At 38.1% G+C, this 15,860-nt stretch overlaps 1 protein-coding gene across 2 annotated transcripts in view; it reads left to right on the top strand.

The window, feature by feature from the left end:
* Positions 1-15,860, top strand: part of EPHA3 (EPH receptor A3) — a 214,899-nt gene that overhangs the window by 149,714 nt on the left and 49,325 nt on the right. The window contains exons 6-7 of one of the 2 annotated variants that reach the window (XM_035116806.3): positions 8,185-8,309; positions 12,929-13,091. In XM_035116806.3, coding sequence (XP_034972697.2) covers positions 8,185-8,309; positions 12,929-13,091 — 288 coding nt within the window. The remainder of the gene's footprint in view (positions 1-8,184; positions 8,310-12,928; positions 13,092-15,860) is intronic. The other variant, XM_035116807.3, reaches the window with a different exon arrangement.

Below are 15,860 nucleotides of genomic sequence, written 5' to 3'. Positions count from 1 at the left end.
AACACGTTAGTTTCGCTCCCTTTGTATCTCTATAAAAAGGAGACGGACAGACAACAGCACATGAAAGAGTGAAACAAGCCAAAGTTTAATATGCATTTTAACAGTACCAGTGAAAATTAACTGCCACTGATTGTTCTTACAGAGAAAGTTGTTAGATAGGAGTAGTTTGCCTCTGACGTAAAAGTTAGGGGCATTTTGTGTCCCTTGCTGTCTTTTCCGCCTTGCATTCTTTTATCCCCTTTTATGTTTGCAGACCCCAATAAATTTTAGGGCATACTGTATGTTCCAGCACCTAATGCACTAAGACAGGCAGGCCCTGTCTTAAGTATTAAATTTTAAAATGCTCGAAATTGCACTTCGTAAAACTGTTGTCTAAATAAAGCTATTCAGCAGGATAAGTACTAAAGTTAGTTTTGTTTTGGCAAATTCCACTTGCTGTCCATTTGATATTTCCACCAAATGAGGATTTTATTTTTCATGGTGTACAAATCTATATATGATTTTCTTGTTCAAATTCTGCCCTGTTTCCCTAGAACATTTGCCTACAGCAGTGCATAAGATGTGAGCTTGAATAAGAAGCCATTTGAATAACTACAGCCTTGGAATTTGACCTTGAGGGAAACTTAGAAGCTCAACCTCTGCTAAAAAGATGGGGGGGGGGAAGTTCAACAGTCATGCTCATTGCTGTAGAATCATAATGCATTTCATAATTCTTCAGCTCATTCACACAGTTTTCTGTTTCTGAGAAAATGCAAATAATAATAATAATAATAATAATAATAATAATAATAATAATAATTATATCCCACCCATCTGGCTGGGATTCCCCAGCCACTCTGTGTGGCTTACAGCATATATAAAAATACAACATCAAACATAAAAAAACACCAATATCCTATACAGGCAACAAACAAACCAATAAATCAATAAAAACCAATAATAACATAATAACAAACAGTTTAAAGTTATACCCAACTTTATTCTTTCTATAACAAAGCCTGACCCTCAACTCCCCTTCTGTCAGTATAGCATGGATTCTGGGTAAAGAAGTAGTCAAGAAAAAAAATGCACCAGTTCTTAATGAGAGAATGTTTATAGAAATCATTGGGCCAGATGTTCCACCTGTGCCATTTCACTTGTCAGATAAACAAATAGGAAACTGGTGGATAGTGGCCAAAATTGTATGAGCTCAATTGCAAAATGTCTCCTTGTTATAAAAGGAAAGCTTTGTCTTTCAAGAAAAGTCATTGTTGCTGAAAGGTGTTTGACTGAGATAAAGAGAATATAATCATCTATTTGTTCACAAAGAAATAGCAGCAAGACAAGTTTCATCCAAAATCCCCATCCTTCAGGCATGTCTTATGTAATCTACAGGGACCACCACATAAAGGTGAGAATGTAGACCATTCTTCATGACTTGCTCTCTTCAGTGATGTTCCCAATAGGGAACCTATCAGAGTTAACATTGTAATTATCAGTCATCTGCGAATGGAGCTGTGAGACATCTCTTCCCAAGATGTTTCATACTGGTCACTGAAGACTTGCCAAAAAGCAGTAGTTTTTGACAGTGTTTTTCCAACCAAACAAAAGCAGGCATACTGAAGTAGGATAGTCAAATTTTCACAGATTTCCCTCAGCTCAGCAAAATAATTTTAAGATTGTAAGAATACTGTAATTAAAATGTACATTTGCATGATAAACTGTGATATTGTTCGTTCAAAGGTTACATACAATAGTTCTAGAAAATGTGGAGGCCCAGTGGAATAGGGCATAAGTCTCTGTATAAAGGGCATTTAGAGTATCCATGCAATGCCATTCTGTGCGCTCTGGCACTCGTCAGGGTGTCCCATTGCGCCAGAAGCGGTTTAGTCATGCTGTCTGTCTGTGAACAAACAGGAGAGCTGTCTGTGGACAAATGCCAGCTTCCCTCAGCCTGAAGCGAGATGAGCACGGCACCCCATAGTCACCTTTGACTGAACAGCTCATGGGTCCTCTACCTTTTACCTTGCCTACAAGGAAATACATAATTAGTGAGGTCACCAGTTTAGAAGTTATTTGAAAACTAAAAGTTCTTTTGCTTTAAAACCTTGTGAAAGAGTTGTGATAGTTTTTTTATTTTATTTTAAACACTGTTATACTTTATTCATTCATATGGAATTCAACAGCAGTTTTTGCATTCAGAAACAGAGTTGGATCCAGAGGAATGTTGCATTCAGACATGAGGATCATTGCTTTAATTTTCCTGGTTCTGTCCCAGTTTCTAACATTCCTTTTACACTGTAGCACCAGTTGAATTATGGAGCTATGGGTTTTTTAATAATAATAATAATAATAATAATAATAATAATAATAATAATAATAATAATAAACCCACCCATGTTGCATTAAGTTTTAGTTGCACCAGTTGGTGTCATGTGACACAACAAGGAATGTCATTGGAAGTGTCACCCCCCACCCTTTCTGTGAATTCACTCTATTGTTCCCCTGTGATTCACTGTGCAGTATGCTAGAATACCACCCAAAATTTCATCACATGAGCAATGGGGGCCTGATCCATGAAAACTGCAGCAAATTTCAAAGGTTACAACAGATTGTTGTCTGGTAACAACACAGAAATTAGCTTTGAACTGCCACCAGGTTCTGCTTGACTTCCAGAGATGCATTTTATGTGAAAATTAGCAGGTAAGGAAACGTCTGGAAGATGGAATAATCTCACGTCTGAATGCAGCCTAAGTTAGTTGCATCGAACTCATTGCGAATTGAAATCATGACTAACGTTCTGGCTAAACTAGGCCACCTCCCTGCAGGGAGCAGGGCTTCATCAAAAGCGCACAAGCGGAGACAAGAGCACAAACTGGTCAACAGCAATCCTGTAGGCCAGAATGAAGCTTCAACACATCTCCCTAAATTCTTCTAACTCTTCTATCTCATTTCTTTGGGCTTCAGTGATGGGGATCTGAATGCAGAATTCAGTTTCCCACTATTGCATGTCTTTTACATTTCGTGGCACCACTAGGGAGCAACATTTCTCCCTAGATATGTGATGCATTCTCCTATGCTTTAGATAAAACTGCAGTGGTATGGTGGTCATGGAGTCCACCTAGTCCTCCAGGAAAGCTAAACAGGTTTGTGAACACTACACTCCAGCCTATCTAAATATTTGAAGCCCATACTGGATGTGAATCACCATAGTACATTGCAGGTATGAAAATTTTGGGTTCTACCATGGTGGTGAGAAAGAAACAAAATAAGTTTTTCATGTGCCACTTTGTACATGGTTTTAGATACTCCCCCTATATCCAGCTTAATGGTCCAGAATCATTCTGAGAGCATTGGGCAATTGCATGCATATGAATCTTTGTGATCCCTATAGACTGTCTACAGTCTCAATAGAACAGTTAGGAACCATTAGGAGGCAGTAACTACTGAGTGCAGTCTATGCACATTGCAGGCATGGCTTTTGCCATGTGTTCATCTGGAGCCCAGTATTCATGTAACAAATACAAACACTGCACATGCAGTTTAAATCAATAAGGAAATTTATGTCTAGCTGCTACTAGGCTAAAGGAAGATGCATGATATGCTTAGGGATTATTTTCTCTAGCAAATCAATTTTAGCAAGGTAAATCTAAAATTACTGTCAGGAGTTTAAGAAGCTTCATGCTCTTTATGTTTTGCATCTTAAACACTTACAAGAATGAGCTTTTTCACTCCCAGACTTGCTTTCATTGCCTCCAAAATCTATGTACTATAACAGATTTTGAGCAGATAAAGAATATTTATTTATCCTTTAACAGTTTGCTGCCACTGAGAGGTTCCCATGTTGGAACAATCAAGCCTTTGGCTTTTAAATTCAGTGAAGGTTTTGCTGTTATTTCTTCGATTCTGATGGTGTATATGTTTTAATGTTTGACTGTTTATGGTTTTGGATTTAGTTATTATATACGGAATGATGTTATTGACTGAGTAAATTTTGTACCAATATCCATGTCTGCTTAAGACTTTCAGGCATCTCTTATTTTATTTTATTTTAAAAACTGATAGCCCTACACAGTTGTTTAAAATGTTTCTTGAGTACCTGTGGGAGAAATTCTGTTCATGTATCATTTGAAGCCAAATCTATCAATTTATACTTTTGCAAAAAATAAATAAATCGTGAACTGCAATACAGGTGACCTTTGAAATTGGCACGTTTCCAAATTCTGCTATGTAGTTCACAAACCTGTCTTTACAAAATTGCATCTGTTCGGGAAAAGTGTTCATAAAAATGAATATACTGATGGAAATAATGGGGAAAATGCATTACATTAAGGAAAGCTGCTTTCATAAATGTGCATATTAATCAAAACTACATATAAAATGTATTTAATATGGGGAATTTGCACTAAAATGCTGGTAGATTTTTAAGAGAATAATAATAAAAAATCACACAGTGCAGCAAAATATGGAGAACTGAAGACTGGAAAAATGAGAAATTTAGAGAACAAAATCCCTATCCTTGAGTAGCCAAGCATTTTAATGATTGCTTCAAATCTGTTTATGATGATATTTTGCTAGAGGGCAGCATATAAATACTTAAATGTATGAACAACAAGCGAATCCCCTATAGGTCAGAACCCACAGCAGATATGCAGATTATCAGGCCTTGAAATTAATATTTCTGATGCTTGGATGGTGTGGGAGGCAACTCAGTTGCAGAATCTAGTGGTTTCTGGTGAGTCCTGGGAAAGATCTGAGTGTAAAAATTATCTGGTCACCCAAATAGTTCTGTTATTGCAGAGGTGGAGTCTGATTAATAAAGGTCAGCATGTTTTCTCTAATCAAGATTTCACTTTTCCATTCACATGATGTGGCATATATCAACTATGTGCAACGTTGTTGTGGCTTCAGTAACTGGAGGAGCTGTTGTGTGTGTGTGTGTGTGTGTGTGTGTGTGTGTGTGTGTGTGTGTGTGTGTGTCAAAAACAGCTATATTTCTGAAAAATTCACAATCAACTCACTAACATTCTTTGTGACTCATAGAGAGAAGTATATCAGTAAAGTGGAGCTACTGTAAAAAGTACAATTTGGGAGTAATCACTGCCATCAGAATTGTTAGCCTTGTCTCATCAACACTATATTGATTGAAATAATAATAATAATAATAATAATAATAATAATAATAATAATAATAATTTATTTGTACCCCGCCGATCCGGCTGGGTTTCCCCAGTATTATTAGTGGTGGTGGGGAATCATAACTTTTAATGATTTGTTAATTACTCATAAATATGGATGGCACCTACCTTAGCATGAGCTTGTTATGCTTGGAAAATGCAAACTAAAATGTTACAGGGTACAAATTAGAAGAATGTAAAGATGAACTAGTAGGAAGTTATGCATGACATAGGTCTCCATTTCAAAACAGCCTGACCATTATTGTATCTATCTTTTAACAGCAGCCTGTACTTCTGATTGTGCAATTACTAGTGAGTAGATGTTATCCAGATCCATTTGTGTTGCTTTTAATGCTTGTCAGTTATTATAATCAACTTGTATTCTGAGCTATGCACGAAATTCTTGGGCCAGTCCTTGCTGGTCTTGCCACAGTTGAGTTTTAAACATGTCGCCTTTTCAGTCATAGGGATTGTAACTAAAAGATCAGCAAGGAAGGCTTCCATTATGCGAAGTTGCTTCTCCTAGGTGCATGTTTCCTCCTGGGGACATAGAGGCCAGTGAGACCTCTCACAAGATTTAGTAGTTGTATATGGGAAGCTGGAGCTGCTTGCATAATGCTGAACTTCTACTGGTGTGTGTGTGTGTGTGTGTGGCATGTGTGCGTGCATGTTCTGTTGTGTTTGTCGGAAGTGCCCAGATTAAGAGCAGCTTTATGCATTCAGGCAACAACAGAGCTGCTGTCAAAATCCATTTCAAGCAATAGAAGCTGCTCCACCGTATGTTCATCCTGCACCACTCCAGTAATGCCAGAGCACCTGAACCATTGTAGGAGGAGCACATGTTGTGGGTGATGTTTGCTGGCAAAGTCCCATTAAAAACACTGATGGAATCCAGGGAGAAAATAAAGCCTAATAACACTTTCATGAGGAAAACCGAGCAGAACACAAAATGTAATTTGGGGGGAAAGGAACAGAGGTTCAGGAATTGTGCATAGCAAGGAGATATTCAACCAAACATTCAGGGGAGAACTCCCTCAGAAGTTCATAGCCAATCACAGCACATGTTGCGTCAGCAAGCTTTCTACAACTTTGCCTGGTTGCTAAGCAGCGTCGGCACCACTACTACCTTCTTGGTTAGCTGACTTACTTATGACATAATTCACCCTCAAGTTACAAACTACATTATTTCTACTGTTGCACGTCCAACAATGATAGAAATGAGCTACAGTACGGGCTCCTCCTATAGATTTTCATTACCTTAGTGTGCACAAACAAGAACCTTCAGGCCTGTGTGTCTTGTGACAGACATTCCAACTGCAGCAACTATGCCACTACTTACCATATATGCATGAAGCTGAACTTAGTCTGGACACACCCTCACATTTCTCTGTTTTAAATGAATCTAGAATCAGCTTTTATTTTTAATTTTAATTCCAATCACCCTAATTAAGAGTTGACCATGTTCATGACTAAAATGATGGTGGTGATTTTATTATGATGAATTCTCAGAAAGCTATAATGTGAAAAAAATTATGGGATTTTGGGGTCAATAAAATTATATGAGCTGAGCTAAATTAGGGAAACAGAAGTCTCAGTGAAATCAATGGAGTAACTTTGTCATAACTTGAGTTCCAGTTGATGTCTATGATAACTTCATTCAAGTAACCTGGACTGTTTCTAACCCATTATGACTATACAGTTGTATTATAAACAATAACACTACCATTTGTGTGAGCAGATTTGGAATAAAATTCCAGGCCGATCTTCTAATAAATGTGAATATTCACCTTATCTGCTATTTTCAAATGAAAGCTGACATGCATTTACTTCTTACATGTCATATCCATTGGGTAATTTTTTTTACATTTTTCTGTGTCCTGCCATATTACCAGGATACCCAGCATGAACCATGGGCTCACTGAATGAGCTGTTGAAACATCTAGTAGAAAATTTAATTTTTATAGTTAAAGGTCACCCACCTTTTTGGGCCGTGGGCTTATTTACTATTTAAAGAAAGCACCATGGATCCCAGTCACAAAATGGCTGCCATGCGGGCATGGCATACAAAAAATGATGCTGATGGTCAGGGGTGGGAATATCACCAAGTGGCTGTTATGGGGTGTGGCATGACACTATTGGGACATAGCATGATGACTTCAGTGCAGAAGAGACTGACCCATTGCTAACAGAATATTAGAGGAATTGCAAAAAGTATGTTATGTATTAATGATTTGTGAAGGGATGTTTATTGGGACCCTTCTCTAGCATGAGAGCCTACGGATGTCACATTTGTGATCCCTGTCCTGATGGGACCATATGAAGGAGAACTTGAATATGAACAATGACATGTTTCACCACATTGCATTTTTGGTACTTGTGTTTCTTCATTATGTCAGCAAAATTACCTGTGCCTTGATAAATGAATTGTGCTTTAGTGGTGTCTTTTTAAAAAAAAAGCTATGTGTTTGCTTAAACCCTGTAGAAAATTGTTAAGGATGTGGGAGAAATTTGAAGTGGACTGGGATAGGGGAACCACAGAGAATGTCACAGAAAAGTGTATGTTCAACAGTACACTGATTATTATTATTATTAGCATTGGACCTCTTGGGACTCCTTGCCCATAATGTACTCCAGTCCTGTCATATGCCTGGAATATGAAAAAAATTATCAATGAGCTGCAGAATCTGGTACTAATAACACCGCAACATCGTAATAAATAGGCTGAGCACTTTTTTTTGCTTCACTTTTTAATATATCAAATGTATTTCATTGCTTACATTATAGTAGCAGATTAGAAACATCTGCTCATTTGCCACCAGTCTTCTAGCAATAGAAAGCCTAACTCGTTTTCCTTCAGGCTCTCCTGCTTCAAGGCTTGGGTAAGAAGTCTATAATCCAGCTGTTGAGTGTTGATACGGATCCAGGTTTATACTCAGGAGCCCTTCAAATGGAAACACCGCCTCCTTGCCAAGGATTAGAACAGTGATAAACTCCATTTGCTTTCTTTTTTCCCCCCTCTCCACTCTAGCTCCATCCCCTATTACATTAATTAGAAAAGACCGGACATCCAGGAACAGTGTCTCTCTCTCTTGGCAAGAGCCTGAACATCCTAATGGGATCATCTTGGACTATGAAGTCAAGTACTACGAAAAGGTGGGAAAGCACAGCAAAGATGGCAGGGGGTGGGCTTGGTTATGGGAAGAGTAAGATAAGAAACTGAAAAGAAGTTGAAAGCTGTATAAAAATGCTCTTTCACATTCATATCCAAATTCTTCAACACAAGCTTAGCTGTCCGAACCATGAACAAAAATGCAGAACAACTTTTCCATTCTGTTGATGTATCATATTAATGTTAATGCTTTCAGTGGCTGCATTTAATATTAGATCAGATTATTATGATTTAATTAGGCTTTTTGTATAAAAGCATAGACTACAACAGTTTAAGAAGGTTACATAAGCATCTCAACTGTCCTTTAAAGTTCCACTTACACAGTACGTTTGAGGAATGGAATTCTTGTTTGTTTTATACACTTGTGATATCAATGTAAAATAATTGAATTTACGTAAGTTTCAATATTTTCCCAAATAGATATTATATTACTAAACTTAGCAATTAACTTTCCAGGTAAAGCCATGTAAGCAGTAATTTCTAAGGCCTGTTTAGATACTATAATTGCCCATGTTCCAGGATACAGAAAAAGACAAGTTTCTTAGAAAGTGTTTTGACCCGGGGAAGGGAAGGAATGTTATTTAATTTTCCATATATCAGATCTTCCTGATCTTTGTTTTGTTTTTTTTAAAAAAACAAAACAAAAACATGCAAGTTAGAAATGAAAGCCAGGCATAAAAAGCAAATCCACAGGATTTAGTACGGAAAAAATTAAAATTAGGGAATTATTGTCCCCACTATGTTTGGTTGACATACTTCATCATCCATTCTACTTTCCCTTCATTTACCCAGTGAAATTTATTTATTAATTTACTACTTTTGTTAGGATGCCCCATGACAAATAAATCGAAAACAGCAATAATATATCACACACCATAAAGCCGGCAACAGAGGATCACACCAATAAAGCAAACTCACAACTGCACCAAGAATTTCACAGATCTTAAAAGTTCAATAAATATCTGTAATCCTTAAAAAAAAATTAAAAGATTTTTTTAAAAAAATTAAAAGCCAGTGAAAATAAAAAAGACCACAATGTGGTCTCCAAGTGAGCTTCTTGGAGAAGCACGTTCCATAACTTAGATGTGACCACAGAAAAGGTCCCTACCCTAGTAAATTACCCATCACATTTTAATTAGCAGAGCACCAGGAGAAAGGCCTGAGGTGTATTTTGGACTATAATTGTGTGCTATGGGGTACATGACATACAAGCATACAAAACAGCAATTATGTACTCTTAACATCTAGAGCGGCTTTCCCCAAAAATGTTGCCTCCATATGTGTTTGGATTCTGGCTCCCATCAGTCCGTGCCAGCAAGATGATGGTTGTTGTAGTCTAACAACATATGAAGAGTGTCAGGTTGGAACGGCTCCTCTTAGACTTTTACAAAGTACCATTGAGGAATATCTGTATATTAACAGTAATTTAATTCCCCATCATCTAAAATGTAGCTATTTTATTTGGCTCTTGCCTTAAGTTGGGCATTGGATCTAACAACATTTGAAAAGCCACAAGTTCCCCATCCTGAATTAACTAGAACATTTTTGTTGCATGAGATGCATTAATGACAGAATTTCTCGCTATGAAATACAGAATTGACTATCCTCTGAGAAATATTCTCTGGTAGATTATTTTATTGGTAATGTGTTGGTTTTGTGATCCATCCAGTTCTGCTTTGTGGAAAAATGGGCAGAAATGCTTAGGGGAAAAATAACAGGCCATTTCAAAGAAATCACCGACATGTTGGGTGTTTGATCAGAGTGATTTGTTCTTTTCTTAAAATAAAAAAAGAATGTTAATGGATAAAGTACAGATTTTCTGAATTTCTGTTTCTGTGCTGTGAAAAAATAAACCTGGAGGCTGTTGTACAGTGAAAATCTGATGATTGTTAACACAAAACAGAAATTACCATTCTATTAAAGATACATTGCCATTCATCTCATTATATATATATATATACCTTGCCAAGCAGCTTAACAATGCAATCCTATATTGTCCACTCAGAAATAATTCTCACTGATTTCAGTGGTGCTTATTCTCAGTTGAGTGTGTATAGGATGCAGATTTATATTTATAATAAGAAATGTGACCTTTCCATAACCACAAAATCTCCTCTTTTGCATATTTATTAAAAAGAAGGAACTACCCTGACTATGCAAACATAGCCTCAGAAATTCCACTTAAGCAGCCATTCAGATTCATAAAATGATGACATTTATACTGGCAAACCTATTCCTTTTGGGCTATTAAGATAGTTACCTAAGCGGCAATCTTGGACACACTTGCTAGGAAGGGAGTTCCATTGAATTCAGTGAGGCTTATTTCTAAATAAACATGTTTGCGTTTGGATGTCTGTGAAATAGCGATGAATGCAAATTAAGGGACACTTTCCAATGCATGGCAAGCCCTGTTTCCTTTCCCCCTGCCACTATCTATGTGCAGGCACTTAGCAGTACAGACATGCTTCTAGGGCGAAATGCCACATTTGTCTCATACAGTGGTACCTCAGGTTAAGAACTTAATTCGTTCCAGAGGTCCGTTCTTAACCCGAAACCGTTCTTAACTTGAGGCGTGCTTTCACTAATGGGTCCTCCTGCTGCGCCACCACTGCACGATTTCCATTCTCATCCTGGGGCTAAGACTAAGTTCTCAACCCGAGGTATTGCTTCCGGGTTGCGTGATGAGGTTACCAGACATCCCCCCAAAATAACTCACACCACACACAGAATTTTAGTTTGGGTTTTGGCAATAATTTGGCCACAACTTTATTTAAATACAATTAATTGTGAGTGTTGGCTTAGGCATTGGTTAATCCATCTGTCCCCTGCCTGGGACAGATCAGCTCCGACTTCCCTAGCTGTATAGGGAAGTCAAGTAAACACCCCATGGGAGAGGAGGTAGCTGTGTCCAGGCACTCTCCCCTCGACCAGAAATGCTCCCCAAGGCTCGTGCTCTGTAATGGCTCCAGCCCCGCCCGTTGCGGGGGTGTATGGACTAGAGCCCCGGAGCCCCAGGATTCCTAAAATGGAATACTTCTATGTGGAGCAGCATTTTACTGAGGGGTAGGCACCTCCATGCCAAACCCCTCCACCAACCAGAATTATTAACCAATGCCTAACTGCCAGCCTAACAAGTTGTGACGATTTGCTAAGCAGTAGGCAAAAAACGATGGCAACAGCCAATCAGCCAAATGGCAAAATTCCTACTGGGCCCTTGCAAAGCAAGCGCCCCCATGACAGGCAAAGCAATGTCAGGCTAAAAACCATTAGAAAAAGGTGGCGAGTGGGAGGGAGATCCGAAGCACTTTGCAAAAGTGAAACTAACTGCTGGACGGTGAGGTTTTAAGGGTCACTTCCTGTCAATCAAAATTCGCTACATGCTTCTTAACCCAGCAACCCAAAGGGTTCCAATCACACACACTCCCTCTCATCCAACACCACTCCCAACCCAGGAGATGTCTTTTAACCCTTCCGCAACCCGCCCTCTCCCTGATTGGAGAACGTGCTTTAGCGCAGTCTGTAACCCAAAGCGTTTGTAACCCGAGGTACCCCTTCTTCTCACTTTGCTGCAGGTTATTCATACTCTGAAGCTTGAGTAACTTGCACTGAGCAGAGTCGTGCTTGGATGGGGCTATGGGAGCTGTGCAGATAATTTTTTCTGCTCCCGAATGACATTTTGAACTCCCTGCACAGAGGAGGGGAAAGAAAGACTCTGTTAAGCTACCCTATGGGAATTCCCCACTTTAGATTGTGCCCTCTGTTTTTATCTTGCGACCTCTTTAAATCACAAACAACGTAGTCTATAAATATGCTTATTCATGTATTTTATATTTCTACATTTGCAACATATATTCTATTAATCCTATGTTTCTTGCATCTATTACTTTTATTAGTCTGAAAGGGGAGGGTTTGCATAAGGGCATCTTCTGGATGTCTTGCCGTGTTAAAGGGCCTTGATTTCGGTCAGATGCCTGTGTCAAGCTGGTAAAAAAGAAAGGCTTGAAAGGGAAAAAGAGAAAGGCAAAACACTTTCACACATGATTAATCAGCCTAAAATCATAATGCACTGTGACTATTTTTGATCTGCAATAATAGACCGTCAGTAATCTTAAGTCCACTAAAATATTGGCTAGGGGTAGTGCAATTTCACCCATTTTTCCATTTTTCCAAATTACACCAACAAGGACAAAGGGCTGTGGAGGGTTAAGACATTTCTGCACCCTCATGTTCTCAATAATATTAGACTCTATGATTCCTCTCAAGGCAAGGAGGTGGTAGGACTGGGTCTTTCTTCCCCCTCTGCCCCCCGGTTTTGGGATCTGATTTCATTGTCTCCAAAGACACCGATCAGAAAAAAAATAGATTTATTGTTTGTACCTTGTTTTAAAATCTTAATACTCTTAATACAATTCCATGCGTGGGTATCTGTGATTGCATCAGGAACCGATCTGTTTCATCATTCTGGTGCAGGAAGATAACACACGTGAATACAATTAACTCTCACTCTAAATGCTGTTTACCCAGCCAGCATGAGGTGGGAGAGAATGTCAATATGCCACCCTATCTTGGGTTTTAATGTCGCCATTTCTCTTTTTTTCTGAAGCAGGAGCAAGAGACAAGTTACACCATTCTAAGGGCAAGAAGCACCAATGTTACCATCAGTGGCCTCAAACCAGACACCACTTATGTTTTCCTAATCAGAGCTCGGACGGCTGCAGGATATGGAACCAACAGCCGCAAGTTTGAGTTTGAAACCAGCCCGGATTGTATGTATTTGTAAAAAATTGATTTTGTCTGTTTTCCTGCACAAAGATTATATGGCTGGCTAGCTTTATTCCCTCTCTAGTTCAGCAAATGTGATTCTATATTTATGATCTGCCTTTCCGGCTAACATGCCTATAAATTTTTATATTTTGTCATTATTTTAAAAACATGCTATGAGAAATATACTATAAAATAATGCAGGTGGTATTCCTACTTTCTCCTGCCATATCTTATTTATGTTGCCAGAATTAAATGAATCCTGTGCTAGGCAGCAGCTCCTGCCGGGAAAGAAATTTAAAAGTTCCACAGTGTCATAATATTCTGACATTGTTGTTTAAACTTATGGGCTCCTAAACTTCTGAACTCCAAAAGAACTGCAGTCACTTCAAACCACATCCCCCCACTTCCAAGTACACAGAGTTGTGCTTTCATTAACGTAACTTCAGGCAAGCTTCACTGTTTTCCCCTGTAGGTGGGTGTTGGTTTGTTAGGAAGGGAATCATAACTTTTCATGCAAATTACAGTCAAAGCAGAGGTTGATGCCAGTGAATTACCATTTTGTATTATATTGCTTGGCTTTCTTCTACACTAAGCCCCAATGCATTGCTTTTCTCAAAGTGGCATTAAAATCAGGGCCAGAATTCGCCAGAACTCCGTTCCGACACCTCTCAGGTGGGCACCATTCCCATTGTAAGAGAGAGATGTTCAAGGTAATGAGAGAGATGTTCAAGGTGAATTCTGGCTCCTCTTTTTCTAGAAAAATAGCACTGATTCAAATAGATGTTTCCCATGGGACTTAACAAAGTGCTATATTATCTGCTAATGCATGTCCCTATGGACTCTGGGAAAGAATAGAAAGTGACACGAGGGACTACGGGTTAGAACATGTCCTCTCCTCTTCCATTAGCAAGGGCTTCAACTAGAATAGATCATATGCTCCAAATGGAAAGACTCCATCTGTACATGGAAGGACACAATTTGATGCAACCTACAATAAACTAAATTTTTCAATAGTTCATGAAACTCATTACAACATTACATGCTCATTATTAGTCCTTGGTACCTTTGAGGTTTTCGAATTATCACATTGTTATCCTACATTCACTACTGTAGGTGATGGAGTGACAAATACATGCAATAACCCCCACAAAATAGCTATTTTCTGGGAAAGACCTGCATTCCAAAACTTTTGGCAAAGACATTACTTAACCAGAATATGTACAGAACCCTTGCTTGCACTAAACATGAACAATGTCATGCTGTTGGCTTGTGGGCTTCCCATTCTGGCCCATTCTGAGGACAAAATCCTGTACTAGCTAGGTCTTTGGTCTGATCTTGCAGAACTCTCCATTAAAAAAAACAACAACAACCAAAGCCAACTCAAGTCATCAGACCATTTGAAATGTACATAATGTAATTCTATATTTTAAAACACAAATGCTTATCTTTTGACTCCCCTAATTGAACCACTGGGTCCGAGAATCACCTCCCTTGATAGCATTTATGAAAATATTTGAGTGAGTTAATATTCAACGTGTCCATCTCAATTACAAGTGCACTACCAGTCAGCAATAATATCACCATCTAGTAGTTGGTCCTGATTAATTTGTCAGACATCGGAGTTTGGAGGAAGGTGGGAGGAATTCCAAAGTTATAGCATAACACAGATTATACCACAGATACTGTGGCAGCAACTTTTTCTGACAGACTTCTCATAAGGCCTGAGTGTCTGAAGTTTAAGAAATGCTCTGTTTGGAGAGTATAAGGTCTCAAAAATAAACATAGAAAATTTAGCAGCAAGCCAAGCAATCTTGTTTGAATTTTTGAGATTTGCGAGCTTTTGAAATTCCAGCTCTTTCTGGAAAGTAGCTGAGCTCCTGATTTTAGCAAACTAATGACTCATTATGGTGACTTTCAGTCTGTGGAATAAACTGTATGATGCATAGAGAACATAAAACCATTTAGGGTATGATATGTGGGAATAGATGTCAAAGAAATATGTTTTTGTGTTGTCTTAACTCGAACCAAGATGCTTGCGGATGCCTCTGGCAAATGAACAGAATGTGTAACAGATGGAAGACTTATTGTTCCTTATTATTATTATTATTATTCCTTATTATTATGATATTATTTTGGTGGATATTCTAATTGGTTACTTAAAAATCATGACTTGGATTTCAATATTCTTATTATGTTTTAAGTACTTTTTTTCCATAGCATTTTAAACTTTGGATTTGATCCATTGACTTTAAAACAATTAAGCATTTTTAAAGACCAAGATTTGATATCTTAGCTCTACATCTATGCTCTTAAGTGCAGTGTGTTATTTTTACAAAACTTGCCAGTTTTGTTTATTTATTAAATTTGTGTAAAAAGCAAACGGCAACAACCCATATCTAAGGACACAGATATAAAGCTAATGTATGGACTAGTTTGGTCCTTTAGTGGTTATTGTGATGGAGAGTTGGAATGAGACCTGAAGGAGTAGCTGATATCAATTTTTCATTTTCCATTCATATTAGGAGCTCAATTTAAACAGAGCTGATTTAAGCCTCTTGTGTAAAAAATACCCCCAGCTACATACTTTACTAAGGAAAATTGCACATAAAATGTTCAGCGGTTCGATCTATCATGCTTGACTTGTATACTAAAAAAAAAACCTACTTTAATTATATAATTTTATAAGTCATCCTTAAAATCATCATCATCAGTGGCATGGATCCAAAAGTGTATTGAGCAAGCAGAAATGTGTTTCTGCTTGGATAAAGACT

The sequence above is a fragment of the Zootoca vivipara genome, chromosome 4 (assembly GCF_965207765.1).
Source record: "Zootoca vivipara chromosome 4, rZooViv2.hap1.1, whole genome shotgun sequence".
Lineage (NCBI taxonomy): Eukaryota > Metazoa > Chordata > Lepidosauria > Squamata > Lacertidae > Zootoca > Zootoca vivipara.
Note: the sequence above shows the minus strand (reverse complement) of the source record. Positions and strands in the feature narration are given on the sequence as shown.